Source organism: Paramormyrops kingsleyae, chromosome 4, assembly GCF_048594095.1.
Source record: "Paramormyrops kingsleyae isolate MSU_618 chromosome 4, PKINGS_0.4, whole genome shotgun sequence".
NCBI classification, from domain to species: Eukaryota; Metazoa; Chordata; class Actinopteri; order Osteoglossiformes; family Mormyridae; genus Paramormyrops; species Paramormyrops kingsleyae.
The window spans coordinates 13,857,715-13,876,782 of NC_132800.1; the positions used below are offsets into that span (position 1 = coordinate 13,857,715).

General features: G+C 47.8%; 2 protein-coding genes across 3 annotated transcripts in view; one reads left to right on the plus strand and one right to left on the minus strand.

The window, feature by feature from the left end:
• Positions 1-839: 839 nt before the first annotated feature.
• Positions 840-5,634, minus strand: uba5 (ubiquitin-like modifier activating enzyme 5). 2 transcript variants are annotated; one of them, XM_023797296.2, is made up of 12 exons: positions 5,196-5,634; positions 5,029-5,074; positions 4,828-4,917; positions 4,492-4,601; positions 4,045-4,131; positions 3,788-3,872; positions 3,278-3,382; positions 3,069-3,196; positions 2,263-2,398; positions 2,025-2,100; positions 1,643-1,749; positions 840-1,156 (listed from the first exon to the last, which is right to left on the minus strand). In XM_023797296.2, exons 1-12 carry the CDS (start codon positions 5,360-5,362, stop codon positions 1,070-1,072), a joined length of 1,224 nt encoding a protein of 407 aa, XP_023653064.2. In that variant the 5' UTR covers positions 5,363-5,634; the 3' UTR covers positions 840-1,069. The 2 variants fall into 2 exon arrangements, with proteins under 2 accessions (XP_023653064.2, XP_023653065.2); XM_023797297.2 differs by lacking the exons at positions 5,029-5,074; positions 5,196-5,634 and having other exon boundaries at positions 4,833-4,919.
• A 73-nt stretch (positions 5,635-5,707) lies between these two features.
• Positions 5,708-19,068, plus strand: part of acad11 (acyl-CoA dehydrogenase family, member 11) — a 30,414-nt gene continuing 17,053 nt past the window's right edge. Inside the window, exons 1-13 of the mRNA XM_072710724.1 lie at positions 5,708-5,928; positions 6,267-6,366; positions 6,893-7,018; positions 7,150-7,311; positions 9,652-9,816; positions 9,984-10,125; positions 10,283-10,404; positions 11,782-11,888; positions 12,128-12,257; positions 14,370-14,447; positions 15,068-15,206; positions 16,024-16,131; positions 16,656-16,754. Of these exons, the coding sequence (XP_072566825.1) occupies positions 5,807-5,928; positions 6,267-6,366; positions 6,893-7,018; positions 7,150-7,311; positions 9,652-9,816; positions 9,984-10,125; positions 10,283-10,404; positions 11,782-11,888; positions 12,128-12,257; positions 14,370-14,447; positions 15,068-15,206; positions 16,024-16,131; positions 16,656-16,754 (1,600 nt within the window). The 5' untranslated portion in view covers positions 5,708-5,806. The remainder of the gene's footprint in view (positions 5,929-6,266; positions 6,367-6,892; positions 7,019-7,149; positions 7,312-9,651; positions 9,817-9,983; positions 10,126-10,282; positions 10,405-11,781; positions 11,889-12,127; positions 12,258-14,369; positions 14,448-15,067; positions 15,207-16,023; positions 16,132-16,655; positions 16,755-19,068) is intronic.

A 19,068-nucleotide genomic window follows, 5' to 3' on the forward strand; every position in this document is an offset into this window, starting at 1 on the left:
ATGATCTGTCCAGACTGCAAAACAGGGGCGGGACATGTATGGCAATCTGACCAATCGTGCAACTGCCCAATCAGAGCACACTGGGCTCATCGGGGTGGGGTTTAAAACTCTAACAGTGTTTCAGAGATATAGAGTGAATAGAGATGCACAGTATGTGGAAAAATAGATGTAAATCTATTCTAGTAGTCCCACAAAATAAAATTATAAACCATGAAAATGAGCATAATAGGTCCCCTTTAAGATTGAGTCACATCAGAGGAGGGCGTAGGCTCACACTGCAGCTGTGTGGTCAGAAGCAGCCATTCCAGATCCCAGCTGTGTTTCTCAACCCAGTCCTCAGGGGGGGAGCGAAAATGTGGACTGTCTGGGATAAGGGCACAGCCCTCTCTGGAAAGCTGGGGCCGGGCCTGGACCGCAGGGAACACCAGACTTACGGAGAACCACTCAGCCACCCAAATGCTGGTCCACTGGAACCAGCCTCTTCCTCCCTCCCTCACACGCACACTCACACACGGTGCCCCCTGGTGGTCACACAGTGTAGCACTCCAGCTGATAAAACGCCACCTCTCGGATGCGGTAACAGCCAACGACTGGCCAGCGCTCAGGCCAACAGATTTCAGACCCTGTCCTGAAGCGTAGACTGGCTTCTTTTGCATTTTTAATCAGTGTTATCAGGGCTAAACTGCACACAGGAGGAAGGACAGGTATCATTAATACACAGCAGGAGCGAACACCAGCATGACGTCTGTGGCCTAGACAGCTGGAGGTTTGGGATTTCCTCTGTGTCGCCTGGCCGTTATGCTGAGCCATGTAACAGGCAGGTAATTACAGTACAGTGATTAACTAGGAGGGATGTCTTTAATAATTAATGGGAAGGGGACTTAAGCATGAGATGATAAGTCTTTTTATGTCAAGACAGAAATACAGTCCTTAAGACCAGAACTCTAGCCAGCCGCACTGAAGCTCCGCCTTTCCTTGCCGTCGGTCAAAAAGCAAAGATTTTTTTACATCTTTCTGAACACGTTTCTGGTGCCCCTCAGTCAGGTGGGTCGTTTCCCTGTTGCTATGGCTACATCTTCCTCATCTGAGCCATGAGCTCCTCCAAGCTCTGCTCCGTCTCCGGGACTGTGTCCTCCTCGGGCCCCCGTGTGGCTCTCTGTGGGGGGGGGGGGGGCATAAAACAGGTGAGGAATCAGAGTCATTTACAGGAGTTCGATCATTTGGGGGATATCAATGGGGCATATTCATGACATATTTAACAATGGTTTTAGATTTAAATCTGCAAATGAACAGTTATTGACTTATTACACTGTCAAAGTTATCAGCATATTAAGTCAAATTGGCCATTTGTATTTCCTTTTCAAGCTAAGGACACTTGAAAATCATTTCCTGTCTGAACAGACATCTGGACAGATTGGTCAGGGTTACAGTTCAAAATGACGTTATGGGTGAGGTGGAATTTACTGTGAAAGGGGAATCAAAGCCACATGGCCCATTCAACAGGGGACGATTTCCTTAAATGATCCTTTCTGTTCTAGTTTTATGGAGCTGAAACATGAACTAGGAAGAGGTGGCAGCACTGATCTTTGAACGGAAGAAACCAATCTGCGATGCGGTTGGGGTGGGGGGGGGGGGGAATGACCTCTTCAGGGATGGTGTATGCCACGGTGATCCCCTCAGGGAGGTCTGGCACTGGACCTGAGGCGGCCCTAAGCTCCTCCTCCGTTACCTCGGAGACCAGCTCTATGCCTGTTGAAGACAGAGTTTCATTCAGTACAGTGATACACAATCAGTTATCATCAGCACCATCATGCATTTCATTTTACAGTAAAACTGCACAGGCGACGATGCCCTTTTGGGTACTGTGTGTTTTTTATGCCAAGATCAAAGTTTCTATTTTGAGTTTGTCGGTTTTGCTTTTTTCAGATGTTTGTGTGATGTGCATGTAAACAGCAGGCAGAGTTATCAGGGCAAGCTGGACTGGTTACGTGATAACGGTCCCGTCTGGAGAGACGCACACGCACCCCACTCATTGTCCTCATGAACCACCTGCTCCTCCTCTTCCACCACTTCCTGTTTGGGCCGTTCCACTTCCTTCTTCTGTGGGGGGGGCGTGGCATGTTGAGGGATTACTCAAATTATTTCAAAAACACATTAAAACAGAACAACCTAAATCATTCAGTATAAAATCTAAAGTCTTTAATTCTTATTACAAAACAGCAAATACAGATAAAAATATGAATGAATCCCAGAGCCCCTCACCCGGAACTCCTCCTGCCTCTCCCGGCAGTAGCGATCCTCGCACTGTGGATTGGCCTTCATGGACATGCTGGGGAAGAAATCCTGCATGGCGTTGTAGCCCAAGTAGTGGCTGACTGTCCCAAAGCGCAGGAGGTACCTGAGCAGGAACACCGGTCACACCCAGCCAGCACCCCCCCCCAAACCTCAAATCCCTAATTACTGTCTTCACTATTCACTTTGTTTATTGGTGAGCTTCATATTCCTGGGGCCTGAATCGCAAAACGAGATTTGTTGGTTAGCCAGAGATATAGAGATATATAGTTTGAGGAAGTCTGGGCTAGATGTAAGTGAACAAAAAGAAAGTTAATTTAAATTGGGGTAATGTAAGCCTGACAAGTTGTCTGGCTAAGCAAGAAATCCAGTTTCATGACACGGGCCCCTGGAGTCCTCAAAGTCTTGTTTATGAAAAAAAAAATTCACATTTGCCAAAATGTCCTAAATATTATAAGTTATATCCTGACTCTTAGCAGATCTGTAACGTTTCATTGGTATCTATATGCATGACCCCATTACACAGTGCCCACTCAGTTTTGAGTCCTCATCCAATCAGCAACATCCAATCAGCAACATCCAATCAGCAACATCCAATCAGCAACATCCAATCAGCAACATCCAATCAGCAACATCCAATCAGCAACATCCAATCAGCATGCTGCACTATGAAAATGACATCACCCAAAGACGCTAAGCAGGTTAGCCTGTGTCACAGTGACTAAAGATGTTGGTGTACTCAATCCGAACCACAAAGCGCTACGCTAACGACTCACTTGAGGACGTTCTGCACCAGGATGCCAGCCACCACGCCCATGGTGGTGGGTAGGCTGGCGGCGCACACGCCCTCCCTCTTCAGCGTTTTCTCATCGATGTTCGCTGCCACCACGAGGGGAGGGGCACACTGGTGTAGGAAAGGGACAACTAAGTAAATGAAGCAGATTACTGAGCAGAGTGACGGTGGGTCCTATAGCCAATGGCGTACCGCGAAGCAGGCCGTTTCCCCGGGAATGATGAGCTGGATGTGTCCTGACACGGCGTTCTCGCTGACCCCCGACTCCATCCAGATCTGGCCCAGCTCGTTGCAGGCCTGCGGTAATGTGTAGATGTGGCACTCAGGAGCGTGTTACACGCTTCTCCAAAGCGTGCACTCAAGCTAAACCGTGCCAGTAAATTATCCCTCTGAAGTAATGAACATGGGGTGTGACACATATTTCAGAAAACATTTCACACAAATATACAATTACATTTCTTTTTTATTTAGTGGATGCTGGGGTTGAGGGCCTTGCTGACAGTGACGTCACTCTGCTGACCATGGGATTCGAACCGGTGACCTTCTGATCACAGGCACGGCATCCTAACCCACTAAGCCACACACAGTTAGTGATTAATGGATAAATACAAAACCCATTTAGAAACTAGATCAGCAAAAACCCCAGTCATTGGCAGAGATGATCCCTTGGGCTTTATGTGGTCGAGCAGGCGGGGCTCTCACCGCATTAATGGCCATTCGAGCCTCGAAGTTGTCCACGCAGCTCAGTACCAGGTCCACGGGTGATCCTTCCTGAAGCCCCCCGTGACTGCGAGACACAGGGGAGGCAGCTGATCATGTGACAGCAGAGGACCACCCAAAACATTTGAATGGGTCTGTGTTACAGTGAAGCACGATGTTCCACAAAAAAAGCAGTACAAGGGCTCTGCTGAAGTACTGGTCGTATCCCATGGGGGCGGAGCCTGGGTAACATCACTCACCTAATTTGCTCCATGAAGTGCGTGAAGTTGTCCATGGTCGTGATGTTGTAGTTGTGGGTTTCGAACACCACGTCCGGGTTTATGTTCCTGGGTGGACATTTAAGGAGAGAGGGGGAGCAAATGGAGATGAGATGTTTCAGGATAAGCAGATCCTGAAAGCTTCCCAAAGCGATCATCCAATGAGCCACAACCTGTCAAACCATGGATACTTACAGAACAGCATAACACTATATGTTTCCCTAAGGGTGCTGTTCAAGAGGAAGATGAAAGCTTCTTTCCTGCATATTTATGTCTTTGTGGAATTTCATTCTGTGCTGTCATCTTTGGCTATTAAAATAAGCAATAATATATAAAGTTGGAAAAAAAAAAACATGAACGCAAAATATGATCAAGAGAACGGGGGATTTACCCAGGCGGCTTCCTTTGCTCAGTGCACTGACCACTCACCTCAATGTGTGTTCAGCAGCTTCCACTTTGCTCAGTCCAGCCTGATGGGGCTGAAAGAAGAGCCTGTTCATGTTGGCAAGTTCCACCTTGTCATAGTCGAATAGGAGCAACTGCAGCACAAAAAAAGAGAAAGTAAGCATGATTTAATGATAAAATGAATCACGTAAAAACCAACCTCAAATAATAATAATAATAATAGATACTTTATAAACTGTCTTTACGCCTCCCTCAACTTGCTCAAATTACTACACGTTTACGGAAACCGCTCTGCCAGCAGTCAGAACCAATAATGTCTCTGTACATAATGTCTGCAAATTAAATGAAAGTGTTTATTACCTTACCAATTCCACATCTTGTGAGCATTTCGGCAGTAACGCTCCCCACCCCCCCGACTCCAACCACTGCTACCGTATATGTGCGGATTTTCTGAAAGGAAAGGACGTGTAAAATATACAGATGTTTCCCTTCTCTGCCAAAGTAAGCAGAATACAGTCATCAAGCTACGAGAGATACGTGGGACATCGTTGTCCTTCCCACCTCGTAGTCTTCAACAATGCCCATCCTTTTCAATGCCATGAGACGACTGGAAGGTGGAAGCGATAGATAAACATTAACAAATCGCTTATGAAACACAAGACAGATTGTTTAATTGAAGTCGTGCTCAGTGGATCACCAACACGGCACATGTAAGCAGTGCTTATCACCTGTAAGGATTGCTGTCCACCACTTCAGCGCTCATCTTCTCGATTCTGGGTCTGTGATGACCATGACTGCCATCACCATCGCTCCCGGAACATTGTCTTAGCTTACATTTTAGCAACTCATTCTCCAGTTCTTGGACTCTCAGCTTCAGTTCTTCCACAGTCGCCATTTTAACGCCTCCTTTCACCTTATTAACACTTAGATCGCTGGAAAATGAACACAGATTCCCACGCCTCTCCCCAATTCTTATGACACGTCTGCACTACAGGCACTTCAATACCTTATTTGGAGCTCCGCTATAATTCGTCCGACTAGAAACAACATCGAAAGTTCCTACCTCAAATTTAATACATTTTCAATGTATCCCAAATAATTTTAACGCATTTTAAATATACACCAAATCGTACAACGATAAAACAAATCATCCTTCTATAGTGCCACAAAATCATTCGTAATTGGCCAAAGTTTTTAAGTGGAATCAGTAATGGTGTTACCCGGAATCTGTGCATGACTGTACTTTGCCCCGGACTTTGAACTCTCTGTTCTCTGGTTCCTGATTTAAACAACAAGCATTACTAAAGTTTTCTGTTATCGGATACCTGTTATATTAAATATGGACGAGGAAATAACCGCTGTCCGGGAGCAGCATCAGTTCAACATCGCGAATTTACAGAAATATTTGTCGGATAAACTACGGGACATAAACAGCGATACATTCATTGTCAAGCAGTATGGGTAGGTATCTGGTAATGTGATGTAATGCAATATTATACAATATAATAGAGGGTTGACATCTATCACGCATTTGGCGAGACACTCACGCTTTCTGACTATCAAGATTACGCAAGAAATCTTACTGCAAATCTATCTTATTCCATTATAAACTTAAAATTAGCTACTTCAAAAGTGTTGGGGTAGTTTGCAAACCGTGCAAACTATTTACAAGGTAACAAAGCTGTTACATGCATGTAAATGTGTATACAGACTTGTCTCTAATTGAAGATCTCACGGCAACCAGCTGACCAAAGTTGGCAACCCTAATAATAAGTTCTTATGTCTCTGTTTTTCTGCAGAAAAGGACAGTCCAACCCCACATTTCTTCTGCAGACGTCTAAACGGAGATACGTCCTCAGAAAGAAACCTCCGGGGGAGCTGCTTCCTGGAGCTCACAAGGTGTCGTGTTGCTCTTGGATGTGCGCTTAACATTATATCTTCTGGAAAGCTATGAGCTGCCCGTTCATTGCTTGATCAAAGAATTAGATACTTTAGACTAATATATTGCACTAGCATTTAGCTTCATGCATATTTTCTTCCATACAGGTGATATAGAAAACCCCTTTACACACACACAATGTATGTGTGTAAGTAACAGATTAGGAAGAATGGCATGTGTATGATATCGTGCTTGTTTTCTAAGTGTTATTAAAGTGACGTCCGCAAGATGGAGACAGAGCAATGGGAAATAAATAACTCTTGCTAGTGCAGTCGTAAGAACTTTTAAGCCTAGTCACCTAAGCGTGACTTGTCTGCTGTGTAAGAACATTAAATTGAACGGTTGCTTCAAACATGTGCCTTTATACAAATGAGGGCAGTTTATTTAGGCTTTTTCCCCCAAGTGAAGTGAGCTTGTGGTTTTACATGATCCCTCTAGGATCGGTCTCTTTACCGTTAAACGACTGCATGCTGCTCATGCGCACAGGTGGACAGGGAGTATCGCGTGCAGAAGGCCTTGTTTGAAACGGGGTTTCCCGTACCGGAGCCCCTGCTCTTCTGCGCAGACCAGTCGGTTATCGGCACTGAGTTCTACGTCATGGAGCACGTGCAGGTGCGAATTAACCGGTACCTTCCATAATCTCACGGAGAGGCTTGTCCTGTCCCGGCTCTTTTTTGAGATAATGGGCAAACATTGTCCATGCACTTTATAATCTGTATTTTAATGAGGCAGAGCCTTCGCAGGGCCGCATTTTCAGAGACATCCGGCTGCCTGGGCTGAGTGTGGCGGAGCAGGTGGCTCTGTACGTGGCCGCCGCTGAGGTCTTGGCCAAGCTGCATTCCCTGGACCTGGCCGCCCTGGGGCTTGGAGACTACGGAAGAGGTCCTGGCTACTGCAAGAGACAGGTAGATGGGGATGGGGTGGCGTGGAGCTTTGGTCGGGCCAGGTTAATAGCTTGTGTGAGTGTTTTTCTTTGAAGAGTTTCCTTGTGGGCGTCACTGTGGATTGGTTTGCACAGTTCTAGGGCTGTTTCTCAATACCGAGAACGCAAAGATCATACTTGTGTTCTTGGCTTGATCATACGCGATGTACAATTCCAGGGTCTGTCCCAGTTCAGGGGCTGCATCCTCTGAAAGCTGCATTTGGTGGCCAAATGCTGTCCCATCAAATGCGGCCTAGAAATGTGTCCTCCTTTTCCAGCGTTGCAAAGGTTGCACCCGATGGATCCTTCATGGCCTAATCTATCCCATGATTAATTGTGTGGAGGTCACAAAGGCAGGTGTTTCTCAATATGCCTACTTGACCATACTTGTGTTTTCACATACCTGTTTTACCCCATCTTCCATTGCCAAAGACCAGTTCCAAACCTTAAGAACAGAAGTACAGAGGACGGTAAAAATCTGAAGGTCTTGGTCTTGCCCCACCCCAAATATCAAAGATACATTGGTTGCATCCTTGCCAACCAAACCAATCCCATGATTCATTGCAACCCAAGTTCGTTTTTGGAAGGCAAGTTAGCAAGACCGGTCTTGCCATGACCGCAGGTATGATCTTTGCGTTCTTGGTGTTGGGAAACACCTGGTGTGTCCCGGCTAGGAGCCACAGTTCGTGATGCATGAGTAAGGGTAGAAACAGCTAATGACACGAATAGGAAATTATTAGTCAGACCATAGCTGTGCCTGAATTCAGGGGCTGCATCCTTCAAAGGTCGATTGGAAAGCATCAGCCAATGGAATGGTCTGACCGTTCTCCGCTGTTCCCGCCTTCCCCTTTGAGCCACAAAGCACCCCTCCTATCGTCTAGCCAGGACACACCCACTTTACTTCTGGGAAATGAATCTTGGGATATGTTGGGCATCCGTGGGGTGGATCCCTTGCAACTTGCTAAAAGGAGGATGTATTTCTAAACTGCACTTGAAGGAGCCTTTCAATTGGGACAGCCTAGTCGTACCGCTGCGACACATTTAGTCTTCAAGTGCAGCCTTACAAGGGTGCAGCCCCTGAATTCAGACACAGCCTATCCCATCTGACAAATCTTTCTGTTCGACCTTTAAAGAATGCGACCTACAAAGCCCATGCCTTCGTAGACGGTGTCATCCGAAGGATGCAGGCCCAGAAGTGGGACACAGCTCCAGTACTCAAGATCAGAAGTACGGAGGACAGCAAAAATCCCCAGATGTTGTTCTTGCTCAGCCCCAAATATCAAGGATGCATGGGTTGCATCCTTGCCAACAAGAACAATCCCATAATTCATCGTGTCCCAAGTTTGTTCTTGGGACGCGAGTTAGCAAGAATGCTCTTGCCAAGAACACAAGTACGATCTCTGCGTTTTTGGTAAAAAAAAAAAAAAAAAAACATGCTAGGTCGCCATTTGGGGTATAGAGTGCACACCCACGCAGCGCCGACAGACGTGTGACCGCGCCTCGCTGTTTGCACGGCCTCGTGTCCATGTGACCATCCATCAGCGCTCCCGCACAGGCTCCGGGTGTGTTTCCTCATTTTATTCTGGAGTGGCTTTGTTTTCATGCAGCTATTGCGCTCGGGGTCTCATTGCAGGGTCAAGTGCAGCTATTAAAAGTCGGGCTCCGCCGTGTGGTCTGTCAGCCTGGTGGCTGCTCGCCCGGTGAATGTTTATTTCCTGGACAGCTAGTTAAATGGAAAAACGAAAAGGGGAAGGTGGAACGGTGGTTTGCTGGGTTACATTTTGGCCTCATACCTTCAAGTTTGCATGTTCTCTCTAGTTTCTAGAACTATCCATCAAAGAGCCCCGCCTAAAAAAACACATATAGGATGATTGGTTCCTTGAAAGGTTTAGTTAATGGCATAGAGTGGGGTACTAAACTGGCAGTCCAGGACCAAAAAAACAGTTAAAATCTCACCGCATGATATCCTTTACTTACCAACCAATTTTCTTCTTGCTCAGTCCCCCAAATTTTTGTAAATTTTGATCAATTTGAAAAGTAGTTGAGGACCTCTGGTGTAGAGGATATGGCGCAGGATTGTAAGCCAAAAGCCGAAGGTGGAGGACAGGTCTTGTTGTTGTACTTTTGCCAGTATTGGTTTGGAATTACAGTGTGCTGTCGATCACACATCGATGGATTTACCAGTGAAATAATCAGGGGGCTGATTGCCACAATAACTCACAATGAGCCTTTTTCTCATCACTACTAACGCAAGAGTGTGGAAATAAAGTTTAAGGAACACGGCAGCAATGAGCTGTAAGAATGTTCTCGGTGTCTCCTCCAGGTGTCCACTTGGACGAAACAGTACAGAGCCTCCAGCCACAGGGACGTCCCGGCTATGGATCGGCTGTCCGATTGGCTCATGAATAATTTGCCGACCAATGACAGTGAAGTCACGCTCGTCCACGGGGACTTCCGGTTGGACAACCTCGTCTTTCATCCCACCGAGGTACGTAATGTCGAGGCTGACATTACCAAGCAGTTCGGGTGCCACCAAGACAAAGAATTCAGGATGTTATCGAAATGCTCTTTGTTTGACTGTAATAGTGTTTTTCAAACTGGTCCTTGGGGATTCCCAGACGGTCCACATTTTTACTCCCCCCACTTCCTTCCCAGGCCCGTGTGCTGGCGGTGCTGGACTGGGAGCTCTCCACCACTGGCCAGCCCCTGGCGGACCTGGCCTACTTCCTCATGCCCTTTTACTGGCCCAGTCACTTCAGCATCCTCGATTCTATGGGAGGTCTCGGGGGAGCGGAAGGTGTGTGTCCCTGTCACCTGGCTGTCGCCAGCTTCCGCTGGTCACCCCACCAGCTCACAGGTGGCTGGCCCAGTTTACCTAGCATTGTCTCAGTCTGACCTCATAGCTGCGTGATGCACACAGCCCCCACAGTCTCTTCTCTACCTGCTTTTGACAGGTAGCCCCTCCCCCACGGACCTTGCTGCTGTGTACAGCCGTTGCCGAGGGATACCGCCCTCTCTCCCCCAGTGGAATTTCTTTCTGGCCCTCGCCATGTTCAAGATGGCGGGCATAGCTCAGGTATGGCTGAACTGTGGCGGTTAGCTGGGCTCGCCGCAGGGCAGGAACGTCGGTCGGCATAGCTGAGAGCAGACAGACGGACATTCTGGTTTCCCAGGCTCCTGATTGCCTCAGGCTGCTGTGTTGTTCCCCTGATTATGGTGGGCGTGAGGGACTGTCACTAGGTATTCATTTTCGCTTTTTTTTTTTTTTCTCGATCTGCCGCACCTGAATGTGTTTAACAGCAAGCCGTCGCTGGCAGCCCCCTCACGCAGGGCTTTGTGTGACAATTCAGAGGCAATCAGCGGGCTTTTGTCCTGCCACCCCCACCGGTAAACATCTGCAGGAGCAATCTGAGAGAATGTGGGACGGATCAGGCCAGGAGTGCGGAAAGGAAATGAAGCGACAGGACAGGAGAATGGACACACTGCGGTGGATTTTTACCATCTGGATCGTGTCAGAATTGGTGTAGAAATGTGGAAATTGGCAAATGCTAGCTTATCTAAATGTCAGGTGCTGACAGGAGAAATGGCTTGGATGCCCACTGGTTGGCGGGGCTACTGTGCACTGTCTGTTACTGGGAATAAGGGGGCTGACTGTTACGGTGTGATTGGCATTATGGGAGCTGAAGCGCGGTCTGCGAGCAATGGGGTCACTGGACCTGAGGTGGGGTCACTGGACCTGGCGTGAACGCCCTCTCTGGGGCTTTCAGTGTTGCCAGAACTTAATCTAAGCGGCTGTCGTCTGTGGGATGCATGAAGCCAACTCTTTGCCTATGTGCTCAGATGCTCTTGGCAGGGCAGTTAACATTTAGAGAGAAAAGGCTTCATAGTTTCATCGTACTGCTGTATCGTTTCTTCTCTAGGGCTGAGCAGTACGACAATATTATCGGTAATTGACGATACCGGACAAGTAGCCCGATGTAGGTATCCGACGGTAACCAGCGATTATCGCGCTTGTCGGGGAAGCCGGCGGCGACTACACACAAAGCACGATAAAGATTAATGGTATTTATTTTAGTCGAGCCTAGAGCTGTAGGGACCTCTTTAAGATCCCACTCCCGCCAACGTTTTGACGGTTCCCGCCCGCTGCTGCTGCAAGATATTTGACCCCCCCAGTCCGCTGCATGTTTTAAAATCATAACTGAATCCGGCCCACCAGTCAGTCATTTCCCATGATGATCCTGGTTTTCCAGACTAATGAAACGATCAGCACCACTAATGTTATTAAATGAATAAGTTGCATGTTACTTTTTTAGATATTGCCCAGCCCTAGTCTACCCTCTGATGCCACATTCTGCTCCTCCTGTCGTCTCTGACCTCTGTCTCTCCCTCCCTCTCTTTCTGCCTCTCTGCTTGCTTCCCTGTTGCCTCTTTGCTCTCCCTGCCACCCCGACAGGGCATCTATGCCCGCTTCCTGCTGGGGAACGCCAGCGCCGCCGACGCCCACAAGTTTGGCCAGAGCGTGGAGCCGCTGGCAGAAGCGGGGCTGCGGATTGCTGAGGGGTCGGTGCATAAACTTCGCCATAAATGCCAGCGTAATTCGTACAATCTGTCAGGCAGATGGCTTGGCACTAATGGAAACTGCTTTGTCTGATTATAAACCTCCATTCCAGGAGTTTCATAAGTACTTCACAGTCAGACTCGCTATTGCTTAAGAAGGGCTTCTGAAAGCGGCCCTTTGTTTGCCGAGCTGTGGCGCTCAGGCTGCACTGTAAACCCTCGGCCCGTCTCTCCCATTGCAGCACCGAGGCGTCCGCCCCCCCCACGTCCCTGGCCGGCCGCGGGCAGCTCTTCCAGATGACCCCCAAGGGCCGGGCCGTGCTCCACCAGGTCCAGCAGTTCATGAAGCAGCACGTGTTCCCCGCTCAGCAGGTCTGTGCCCATCAAGCCTCCCCAGGCTCCTCACGCTCCGCATTTTACTGCCTGGCTTTGCCCTGGTTTTAGATTCCAGCCAAATCACGTGGAAGATGTTAATAAGAAACGGTGTCGTATGTCATCGTTAATTTATTACCTGGGTGAATGCAGGTGGAATAGAGACTGCATTGACCTGTAAGGTGAGCATGGACGTCCTCCGGTGGGGCAGTCACATGACCAGCTCATCACATGACCTGTGGCTGATTACCAGTCGTACCATTCTGTGTCCTGTTTTCCTCTGTTTTGCCCATTTTGTTCCTTATTTATCCGTCTTCCTTGCCAGTTTTTCTGACCCATCCTCAAAGCGCCGACCCTTCCTTTCATCCCCACGTCACATAACTCTCTGCCATTGTGTGTATTTAAAAGTCAAAGCTGACACTCTGTGTTTTCCCTTGTTTGGCGCTCGTCCTATAAGGGCTGTATTAGCTACACGATACAGGTTTCTTGTGGCCAGAGAAGCAGATGTACCCTGATCTTATTGTTTGGCCTCTTATTGTATGGTGGTGTGTCTGCAGCCCAGAAGGATATTCTAACTGCTGTTTTTAATGCTCCAGCTCGTTGCACACAAGCGGGTTTTGTTCCCGGAATACCGCCTCTTTGACACCGGCCGCTACATCCTGTTATTTTACACGGCCGCATGGCCTTGACAGACAAAAGCTCTTCTCCCGTGAGTGTGAGGCGAGCGACGCCGTTCTCAGGGGCTGGCCAGGTTACACGGAGATCCGCTTCCACCGTGTCGGTGCCGCCCTCAGCTCCGTGCTCAGAGGAGCCCACCGCGTCACCCAAGCTGCCTCCTCTCCCTCTTGACGGCCGTCCGCCGGCTTGCGAAGCCCCTGAACGGTCTGAGGATCCCATGACACAAAAGCATACAGTGGCTGCCACCCACTGCTTTCCCATCTTTTTATCTTGTTTATAAAATATTTCCGTATTAGCTGTCATTAGCTACGCGTATTTCGGTACCTGGTCCAATTAAGCTGTCACTTAGTTAAAAATGTTATGGAGATTTACTTCAATAGGAGAATTACAGGCAGAGTTATAAATAAATGCCAAACAGGTTGAACAGCTGTACCCATCTGTTCTGAGTCATTAATAAAATAAAGAATGAATTCCTCTTCATGGTTGAATCACTGACTTTCAGCACTGTTTATCCACCCACCACGGTGCTTAATCCGTGTAGAAACTTGTGTGTGCTCTTCCAAAAGCTTGCGCCACTTTGAAGGTCAGCATTCGATTGCATGACAAATTGGTTCCATCCTCTCCTTTCATTTTCAGTCGAGGGTCTAACATTTCCCACGCTACTGATACACTCAAAGACACAATTTTGTGCCTGGTGTTTAATTACAGACAGGAGCCCCTAACAGATGAAGACATGCTATTAATCCTGATTTGAATTTATCTTTGGTATGCAGAAGACCATCGATTGGATGTCTGCTTATTTATAAGAGCCAGTCATCTGCCCAGACCCGCCTTCCTGAGATGGGTCACCTCAGTGTACTCTGACGTTAGTCACTGTCAGGCATGTTCAGAAAGCACACATTATATGTTACTATGCTCTGTGTGAAACTTTCGTGCTTACAGATGCTATCCAGAAACTGTCACCTTCCTTGAGAGGTCACAGAATCATTTCCAATTTTCTCCATATTGAATTTGATATACTTTTAATTTCCTTTACTTGTGCTGTTCTGCATACCTGATTAGTGAATTAAATTAGATTTGAAAATTCGTGTGAAACATTGAGAATGGAAGTGTGCCGGGGGACCGGGCGCGTGTCGGAGGCCGGGGCACTGTCAGAGGCCGGGGGACCGGCCGCGTGTCGGAGGCCGGGGGACCGGCCGCGTGTCGGAGGCCGGGGGACCATCAGAGGCCGCGTGTCGGAGGCCGGGGGACCGGCCGCGTGTCGGAGGCCGGGGGACCGGCCGCGTGTCGGAGGCCGGGGGACCGGCCGCGTGTCGGAGGCCGGGGGACCGGCCGCGTGTCGGAGGCCGGGGGACCGGCCGCGTGTCGGAGGCCGGGGGACCGGCCGCGTGTCGGAGGCCGGGGGACCTGTGTGACGACCTCTGTCTTCTACAGGAAGTGGCAGAGTTCTACGTGAAGAACGCTGGCTCTCAGGCAAGGTGGCGGACGCCTCCCATCATGGAGGAGCTGAAGGTGAGGCCCTCTGAGGCAGGCGGAGGGTTTCAAACATTCGGGGGCCCGAGATCCAAGCCTTGGAGTCGCATGCATATTACATTTGTGACTTTGATGCTGTTTGGGCATGAAGATAACAACTAAATCCTGAATCACTGTAAAATTTCTCTGAAAGACTAGGAGACTCAGTGGTCCGTCTCCTTTTTAATACATAACCATAGAGTTTCCTAACTCTTTGAGCTGCATTTCTAGCCGCTGATGTCATGACGCTCAAGTGTTGAGGTAGGAAAAATTTGTGTGCTTGACGAAACAGTTATGGTTCATGTTAAGCCTTTCTGGTCTAGTTGCATTGGCCATTCATTATAAATATGTATTGTCAGAATAGTTTCAGTAAAACATAAGTGCAATGTCCTTGCACTTGGACGTCACTCCATCTCTGCCGTCTGTTCTCCCAGGAGTGGCTGGGATAAAGTGTAGCCTGGTGACACATCCGTAGCCTTGTGCGCGAAGCTGATCTAGCGCCTGTCACAGCGGCTCATGACGGGCGACTTGGCGCCGTGGCCTGTGCCAGCGTTCGCCCCTGCCTGGGGACGACACAGGCCCCTGTGGATTCAGGCCCGTGTCCCGTCTTCCCCCTCCAGACTCGGGCTCGGGCCGCTGGGCTCTGGAACCTGTTCCTGCCCGCCGTCAGCGGCCTGAGTCAGCTGGACTACGCCCACATCGCCGAGGAGACCGGCCGCTGCTTCTTCGCTCCGGAGGTCTTCAACTGTCAAGCCCCTGGTTGGTTATGCGTGTGGTCTAGTCACATTTCTATATTTGCATCTCTGGTTCTTAATTTTATTGTCCACCCACCACCAGGCTTTATTCACATATTCCCTCCCATTCGGTGCTTTGAATTTACTCTTTTACATAACCCCGCCCATTGTGTACACACCACTCCCACTTGCATATCCCCGCCCATTTGTTACATTGTTTATACTCTGCCCATCACCGGCTTATTTGCATAACCCCGCCCATCGCTCACACACCCCTCCCACTTGCATATCCCCGCCCATTTGTTACATTGTTTATACTCTGCCCATCACCGGCTTATTTGCATAACCCCGCCCATTGTGTACACACCACTCCCACTTGCATATCCCCGCCCATTTGTTACATTGTTTATACTCTGCCCATCACCGGCTTATTTGCATAACCCCGCCCATTGTGTACACACCACTCCCACTTGCATATCCTCGCCCAATTGTTACATTGTTTATACTCTGCCCATCACCGGCTTATTTGCATAACCCCGCCCATTGCTTACCCACCACTCGTACTGCTCCTTTTCCTTCTCAGTCCCCTGTGGCTTGTTGATCAGCCCAAATGCCCTTCTCTTTGTACCATAATACTGTTATTGTTTTATTTTCAAATCTGCTGCATAGTTGTTAAAGCATAACGGGGATTAGGTGAGGTAATTATCCTTGTATAAAGCAACTAACTAGTACTGTTAATAACACCTAAATGTAAAACACTAATGTGTGCTGTCGTTAGGGACGGGCTTCTCGCTGAGTAGATGAAGCACCTTCTGGCTCTGAGCCCACTTTGCCCCCCCCAGACACGGGAAACATGGAGGTGCTGCACATGTTTGGCAGCGAGGAGCAGAAGAGACAGTGGCTGGAGCCCCTCCTCCGTGGGGAGATCCGCTCCTGCTTCTGCATGACAGGTGAGTTCTGAGGCATGTGGTTTAAATCCCAAGGGGAGGGAGGGGGGGGCAGCCTTTATAATTTGTTGGGGGGGCTGGTAACATTATATGACTAAATGGTAGAACTATGTGAATGAGGGGCACACCAGTAGTAACAAGGGCAAACTGGATCAAGCTGTGTGGGAATTTGCATCTGTCTCTGTGAGTGAAAGTTATGACTGTGAGTGAAAGTTATGACTGTGAGTGGGACCAACCTCTACTTGCGTAAATTTGACTTATGTAAATCCGTACTTGCGTAAAAAAAAAAAAAATCCAGCCATACACATTTACAGTGCATGTACAAAGTATCCGATACATTAAGTGCGAGTTGGCGTAGCACTGCAAGGCAGGCAACTGCATTTCCCCAGGTCTGCTGTGTCTTTTGCAGTGAACACATCTATTCTAATTAGCGCAGTGCTTTATACAAATGTAAAGAATTAATTTCATTGGCAAGGCCTGTGTCTTAATACAAATAAGACCCCTCCCCTCCACCGCTTGTTCCACAGAACCTGACGTGTCCTCAAGTGATGCCACCAACATCAGGTGCAGCCTGCGGCGGGCCGGAGACCAGTACATCATCAGCGGGAGGAAGTGGTGGAGCAGCGGTGAGTGAGAGCCTGGCTGCGCGTCTGCGTGTCTGCGCGTCTGCGCCGAAAGTGCCCCGGCACTCCAGTTGCTGGGGAACAGCTCAGCCCCATTCAGCATCTCGAGTAAACAGAGTCTTGTACAGGCCAATAAGCGTGTTAGTCATAGATTTCCAGTAATGAATAGACAGGCTGTATAGGAGTTTTCCGTAACTTCAGCAGGGAAAGTCTAAGTTATGCCCAGAATTTACCTCTGTGATCAATAATCTTCATTTTAAACTGGGATTATGGCGGTCTTTGTATGTGTGTCTAACCCACATAATTGTTAGATGTTTTAGTTGCCTTGTGACAATTTATTTAGCCACTTGTTTTGGTAGTTTTACTGTTATAGGATAACGCCTTTGCTAGGTTAAAAATGAAAAATGGTACTTATTGGACTCGTATTATCCAATCAAGTTAAGATACCAAGATAAACATCACAAGCCACCAATAAGCAATATGTGACATTGGCAGAAGCCTCTTCGGGTTTTTTGAGGTGCTGTGTAGGTTCTGCAGTTGTTGTCTCTGCGCATGAGGGTGCATTCGAAACTGCTTACTGTGCAGTACTTACTGAATTTCGTTGGAAGCATACCAGTCGACCGTCATTCAGAGGTGTAAAATTTAGGTCCAGAAGTAAAAATCCAGATTTTGAAGATTTTGTTTCAACCAACCAGTTGAGTCCTCTGTGACTGTGACACTTTATGCTGGTTGGGTTGAACAAAATCTGCAGTCAGTGTAGTACGTACTCTGCATCTGCGTCTGCATGATCGTCTGCTTTGGAGCCCCATGCAGATTGAGACCCTTGGGTTGCGACCCCATGAATGGGCAATTCAGCTGCATCTGCCTCTAAAGTCAGAGTCGATTTCTTTTGTAGCACAAAAAAGATTGTTTTACCGGTTCAACGTTTTGAAGTATCTAGCTAGCTAGCTAAAGTGATGTTAGCCTTAGAGATCGGTTATTATACCTGTATCAGCCGATAGTCAATAAAAATCAAGATATCTGCATCAGTCTGATGTGTCAGTATCGGCTGATATTGCCGGTCAATATTTAAACTATCACTATTCAAAGTTAGCAGCACTGGAAATAAAACGATATAAAATAATAGCGATGATCACTTTGGGATTTTCCGTAGTGGAGGGCGAGGGATTTCCTCCTTATTCTTCACTGCTTATAAGAGGTCTCAAAGTATCGACCTACGAAACGTTTGTGATTTATAATTAAATCTCACCCGCCGGTCCATCTTTCGCTTTCCACAGAATAAAAAAACGACGTGACGTCATTCTGCTAATCTGCCCTCACATCCTCGCTTGTCCCTCCCCCCAATCAGCTCTTTTATGTCTTTGTTTGTTTACCCATACAGTTTGGTAGTTGACCTTTTCCCAATTAACACTGCCTTGTTCCTCCTATTTAATAGTAACAATACAATTAATCCTGTTTTCTTTGTATTCCATTAACACAAAGCTTTTTTTAAAGGGTTGAATTTAGGTTATCAAGATAATCTGTTAATTGTGATAGAAATTAAAGATTTCCAATGCATCGAATAGCCTTGAACAGTCTTAATAGGTTCTTACTTTAAGGGTTGTTGGGTAGTTGTTGGGTAGTTCCTGCTCCAGAGCTACTTACACTTGTAGTAGAAGCTCAGCCTAGCTGCACTTATGCCTAGTTGACTCCTTGACAGTATGAATGTTTGCACTGTTCTGTTTTCCTCGCTTGTATGTCACTTGTAAAATGTATGCAGATTGAACCTATTGGATTTTGGTCATAGGGTCCAATTGTTCTCAAGTTTTGTTGGCCGTTTTCCTTCTGAGCATTTTGTTATCCACTGAAAATTGCGGCTGAGTTAAAGTGGATTTTGTGTCACCTTTAAATCTCCCACTGGGATTTCTGTGCGGAAGGAAGAGGGATCTGATTCTTAAAGAAAAAAGGCGGTTTTGTAACTGCATGGAAGCTGTTCCCTGCCAAAGTGAGTAGAAAGAGCAGGGATTGAAGAACAGCCTAGTTCTGTTCATGGGAGACTGGCAAACATCGTCAGCTGTTATGCTGTAGGTCTTCATGGGAGACTAGCAAACATCGTCAGCTGTTATGCTGTAGGTCTTCATGGGAGACTGGCAAACATCGTCAGCTGTTATGCTGTAGGTCTTCATGGGAGACTGGCAAACATCGTCAGCTGTTATGCTGTAGGTCTTCATGGGAGACTGGCAAACATCGTCAGCTGTTATGCTGTAGGTCTTTATGGGAGACTGGCAAACATCGTCAGCCGTTATGCTGTAGGTCTTCATGGGAGACTGGCAAACAT